General features: G+C 54.5%; 2 protein-coding genes; both read left to right on the top strand.

The window, feature by feature from the left end:
* Window positions 1–155: 155 nt before the first annotated feature.
* Window positions 156–2,432, top strand: CHC_T00010172001 (vanadium-dependent bromoperoxidase, vBPO; the record flags this gene model as incomplete). XM_005719378.1 has 1 exon in its annotated part: window positions 156–2,156. One exon carries the CDS (start codon window positions 156–158, stop codon window positions 2,154–2,156), a length of 2,001 nt encoding a protein of 666 aa, XP_005719435.1.
* On the top strand, window positions 2,217–2,432 carry CHC_T00008267001 (hypothetical protein; the record flags this gene model as incomplete). XM_005719377.1 has 1 exon in its annotated part: window positions 2,217–2,387. One exon carries the CDS (start codon window positions 2,217–2,219, stop codon window positions 2,385–2,387), a length of 171 nt encoding a protein of 56 aa, XP_005719434.1.
* Window positions 2,433–5,602: the final 3,170 nt, after the last annotated feature.

Genomic DNA, 5,602 nt, shown 5'->3' with positions numbered 1-5,602 from the left:
CTCCGGTACCAATTTTCACATGAATGGATGAGGTAGGATAGGGTAAATATCGTTAAGATATTTACCCTACCTCATCCTTACCCTACCTCATCCATTCCCGCTCGCCTTCTTCCGGAGTACCTCTTCGCCCAAATCCTCTTCGCACGAGTGCAGCGATGGCAACCCCGTGCTTCGCCCAGGCGCCGGCCCCCACCCTACGACGATCGCCGCGCCGTCTCCCCCTCACCCCGACCTCCTTCCTGCCGAGGCCGTTCCTGCCAAAGCCCTTCCCCCGCTCCCCCCGCCACCCGCATCCGCGCCTCAACGCCGCCTCCGCGCGCACCTCCGCCGCCCAACCCCCCGACCGCGCAGCCACGCCGTGCGCTACCCGCCAGCAGCAAGCGCTGGAGCTGCGCCGCGCGGCGGCGCAGCTCGCGCACGACCGTGCGCACCCCGCGCACGTGTCGAACGGGTCGGAGGAGCTTCACCTGCACCCGAAGACGGGCGCGCCGCTGCTGCTGGCCAACTTCACGAAGGGGCTGCCGCACGAGCGCGACACGGGGCTGGCAGCCGACGCCGCGCACTACGACCTCTTCGTGGCGGCGGTCCATTCCGGCTTGCCGGACGACATCCGCGCCATCCCGCTCGGCCCGCAGGCCGCGCCCGGCGTCCGCCTCCCGCGCTCGCTCCGCTTCCGCTCCGGCATCGCACGCAGCTCGCACCTCTTCCCGCACACTGACGTCCGCGCCTGGGAGAGCATGGCCGCGGGGAACGCGTTCGACCTGCAGGGGCCGGACGCGCAGGCCGTCACCATGCCGCCCGCGCCCGCCCTCGCCTCCCCCGAGCTCGCGCTGGAGATGACGGAGAACTACTGGATGGCCCTGCTGCGCGACGTCCGCTTCTCGCAGTTTGCCGCGGACCCCACCGTCGCCGCCGCCATGGAGAGCATGAACGCTACCGAGTGGGTCGCCCTCGCGTGCGGCGACGCGTCGGCCGTCGCGGAGGAGGAGCGCAAGCGCCTGCGCGGGCCGTTTACCGCGCAGAACGTGTTCCGTGGGAATACGCAAGGCGATTGCAAGGGGCCCTATATCTCCCAGTTTCTGCTGTCTGGAAGCGCGGGGCTGGGCCAAGTGAACAGCGGCGCGGATGGATACATCCAGTACGGAGCAATGCGTATGGATCAGCGCGTTCGTGTCGCCCTCGAGGGGCTTGACTATATGACCACGTGGGAGAGCTGGCTGGATGTGCAGAACGGGGCCGACTTGCGGGGAAGGGAGTTGTATGAGGACGGCGAACGCTTTAGATTTATTTGCACCCCGAGGGACTTGGCCACTTATGTCCATTATGATGCCCTGTATCAGGCTTACTTGAACGCCTGCATTATCATGCTCAACAAGAAGATCCCCTTTGACAAGGGCCTGCCGTTCCAGAAGGATGACGACATCGACAAGCAGCAGGGCTTCGCCTTATTCGGCCCGCCGCACATTCTCACCCTGTGCACGGAGGTCGCCACCAGGGCCCTCAAGGGCATCCGCTTCCAAAAGTACAACGTCCACCGCCGTCTGCGTCCGGAGGCTGTCGGCGGCCGCGTGGAGCGCTACCACCACAACTGCGAGGACCCGCTCTTCGCCGACGTCAAGCCGCTGTACGACGCCCTGGATAAGGACATGCTCGAGCGTGTTGCCGCGCACAACGCCGAGCAGAACGCCAAGGACGACTTTGGGAACAGCCGCTTCGAAGACTATTCCCCGACGGGTAGCTCCGGCAGGACCTATCTGCTGCCCATGGCGTTTCCGGAGGGCAGCCCCATGCACCCGGCGTACGGCGCAGGGCATGCGGCAGTGGCCGGCGCGTGCACCACTATCCTCAAGGCGTTCTTCGACCACGAGCACGAGCTTGACTTTGCGTACGTGCCCACCGCGGATGGCAGCAAATTGGAGGATGTTGTTGACTCTTTGGGGGAGAAGCTGACCGTCGAGGGAGAGCTCAACAAGGTCTGCTCGAATATCAGCGTCGGGCGCAACTGGGCTGGTGTGCACTACTTTACAGACTATCGCGAGTCCATCATCCTTGGGGAAAAGATTGCCCTCGGCCTGCTGGAGGAGCAGAAGCTTACGTATGCTGAGGAGTTCTCCATGACGATTCCTCTCTTTGATGGTTCCACTGTCACCATTTAGTTGTCGCTATTCCATGCGCGGGTGCGACAGCATTTTCGTAGTGAGTGCTGTAGGTGACAAATGTCCTCACATGAGTTCATATTGACCTTATGTGACTCTTTAACCCCCTTTTTATTAGCTGGTGTTACTGTACTAGGCTGTCAAAAGTATTCAAGGACTGCTATCCCGATGCTACAGTTCTGTATGCTAACCTGCGACGGCCTCAGACTGTACGTACCATTTCAGCTGTGATGATCAATTTGATATTCTTGATTCGAATTATAAACCCATATTCAACAGTCAAATGGCACCAAAATCTCTACGTTGCGGTCATACTGGAGCTACAAACGGATTCGGTTTTCGTCAGGATACGTGTAGCTACGATGGGAAACAAGGCTGCTGAACTTTTTTTGGCGGACCTCGTTCACATATATTTTGTAGTGTACTCCTAAACATAGGGTGGTTTTACTTCCTATGCCAACTACGTCCGTTACTTTTAGTTCACGCCCGTCCATGATAACGACAGAAGAGCAGCTCTCTGATTATCCTTTCAAGAAAAACGAAGATAAAGCACCTACAACACGAAACTGTACGAAAGAGAACAGAAACCAGACATCAGTACTGTACTGCTGCCACCAACGTGCATGCGGGGGAGAGAAGGAAATACACCCTCTGTAGTGCTTGCTGTGGACGAGGAGAAGCGTTACATTATTAGCCAACATATTCATTGTTAGGAAATGTCTGTGATGGCGCATGAAATGCCCTCCAACGGTGTCGTTTTGCACAATTTGTCATATTGCGACATGCTCCAGATATGTACGAGATACTCTGTACATCAGAGTTGATCCGTAACTCTCAAATTACATATGAAGTACCCCTGAACCAAGATGAAAAAAGGCACATTTACGTTCGCCACAAGAACCATTGACGCGCAATGGCATGAGTGTAATTGATGGGCAAAACCCCAGGCCGCCACCCGTATAGGAAAGCCTATTGCTACGAGCCAGTTTGGCCATCTTTTTTAAACATCTTCTTCACGTTTTCACACCGCTTTTGACATTCCAGCACCTTACGATGGCCCTCCAACGCCTTTTTCAAACCCTCATAAGCCTGCAAAAAACCATCCCCGTTTTCCTTGTCATGAAGTCTCTCAATTGCAGCCTCGACTTTTCTCTTTGACAGCAGCGATGCCTTTGTCGGGACGTGCAGATCAATGTTTGTTTACATCTGGTCGTGTTTGCTGCTCGGTCTTTCCCTCGACCCCGATGCGGAGGCGGGAGCCGGCACATGAGAGCTCGACGGTTGCGGTGGATCGACTTCTGTCTCGCGACGAAAGCGGCGCTGTAAACACGTTTGGCTAGTGTTATTTTTCAGGTTGACGAAGAACAAGGTAGAGGGAAAGTTAGTCGTCAGAGCAGGATGTTTGATTTGCGCGCAATGCTCAGTATAAGCGGCCCTGGAATCGTTTCTTTCTTGCCAAAACGTTCATGAAAATCAAAGCTGCATCCGCCAAATAAACAGAAACGAACCGATTGTGACCAATTTCCTTGCAATAACCGCATCGATAGAGACGCTGAGCCCCGACTTCACTCGACCTTAGTGCTCCGTCGTTCAAAACCTGCTCGATAAAGTCGAGTGTTTCCTGTATCGATTTTTCGTTAAACCAGTCGGTCTCCCCGTTCATCATCGCTTTGAGAGCGAATTTGTTAGCGCGGACATGTTTGCAGGGCACAGCTTAAACAGAAAGTGAGCTCCTGCTTCATAAATTGTAACAAGGCTTTGTGAATATCTACACCAGCAAGCTTTTTGACAGCGATTCGTTCATCTCAAATTTGTGGACGTGCGCTAAGCAGCGGGCGCCCGATGAGGATGTTGTCGGCTCATCGTACAGACGGAGGGCTTGACGCAGGAGATTATGTAAATCCCTCGCTGACAAGCCATCACATCTAATGTACACCGGGGAGAGCGGCGACAGGAGCATAGTCACGAGTGAAGATGGCAGGCGTTTATTGGCTGAGAAAGTATGACTGCAGCACGTGGGTAGATCATCTTTCTGGTCTCGATGAGCATTCAGATTTCGAGTTTATTTTCATTTACAGATCCTCCATCTATGCTGAGGATTTTGAGCCATCAGAGTGACACCTGCGCGTGGATTCATGTTACATAATACCCATTTATATAGGGATTACGCAAAGCTTAATGGAACCCCAACTACCGGCGATGATACTGAAATGCAGAAAAGCCAAAGCATTGTTGAGTTCGGTAGCGAAACAGTTGCAGAAGTACAGTATATCTGGAAGCGATATCCACATCCGGATAACCCATCTGTTGACAAGTGCAACATCTTCATACTTATCTTGGAATTGCAAAGTGCAGGTCAATAGCGGCCGGAAACCCCTTTCACACTTTGCATGGCACTGTTCGAGGTTGTGTGGCACTATCGGGTCTGTAGTGCCCCACGCAGTCTGGAAGAACGCGTCTGGTCTGCTGCAATAACACTGCAAAATATCTACGATGGATGCTTGAACGATGGTTCAGAGTCGTTAATGATTCGTCCTCTACAGACTTGTGTCTTCCTCCGACACGTGTCTTGTATGTTGCCCAGGAATTGAAATCACCTTTGCTGCTGTCTCCCTCACCATGACACCAAGCTACAACGATGTCCATGCATGTGTCGCGGCATTCGAAGCGGTGAAGAAGTTGCGAAATGCGTTTACAGACATCACATGCAAATCACAGGAATCAAATAACATGCTTCACAACGCCATTCGCCTCACCGCAACACCAAACGAACTCAACTCAACACCAACCAACATCAACCAACTCAACTCATCCCAACCACAGCCTCTTTCGTTGGGGCTCTGCACCTGAATTGTCAAAACCCCTTCGTCCTTTACCCTACTTCTAACCTTCGGTACTCCTCATCCTTCGCATCATTTTTATTGCCATCCCTCCTCCCTGATGTCGACATCCCTTACCCTCCGCGTTCGCGCCTCCCTTCACGTCTGCACCTCCGGCCTCTTCCTCGTCAGAAACGTTGCTGAGCTTTCCGAGTGGGCGGCTCTCACCCCGCTCCCGCTTTCGTACGTTGGTGGTGCCTTCACAACCACCATTGCCCTCCCGGCCCATAGTGAGCTACAGTACAAGTACGTCGAGGCGTACAATGGGATGATTGTCAGCTGGGAGGGCCCCACCCTTCCTCAACCGCAGACTCAAGACTGGGAACCAGGGAACTGCCATGCATGTTGATGACGGAGACTTTGGTTCGGATCACCATGTCGCAGTACGTGTCGTTGATCAGGAAAGATCCGGCGTCCATGACGGCAGACAACTGTCTAGCGACAGTATGGGAGAGTCCCTCGGCCCCGCGTTCAGTGATTCTTCAATGCCTAGTGACCTTCAGGAAGTCTGTGCAGTGGAGGTCAGAACCGTCTTGATCAACCGCGATGAAGACGAAAGGCGTGAAA

The sequence above is a fragment of the Chondrus crispus genome, genomic scaffold, assembly GCF_000350225.1.
Source record: "Chondrus crispus Stackhouse genomic scaffold, scaffold_348, whole genome shotgun sequence".
NCBI lineage: Eukaryota > Rhodophyta > Florideophyceae > Gigartinales > Gigartinaceae > Chondrus > Chondrus crispus.
Note: the sequence above shows the minus strand (reverse complement) of the source record. Positions and strands in the feature narration are given on the sequence as shown.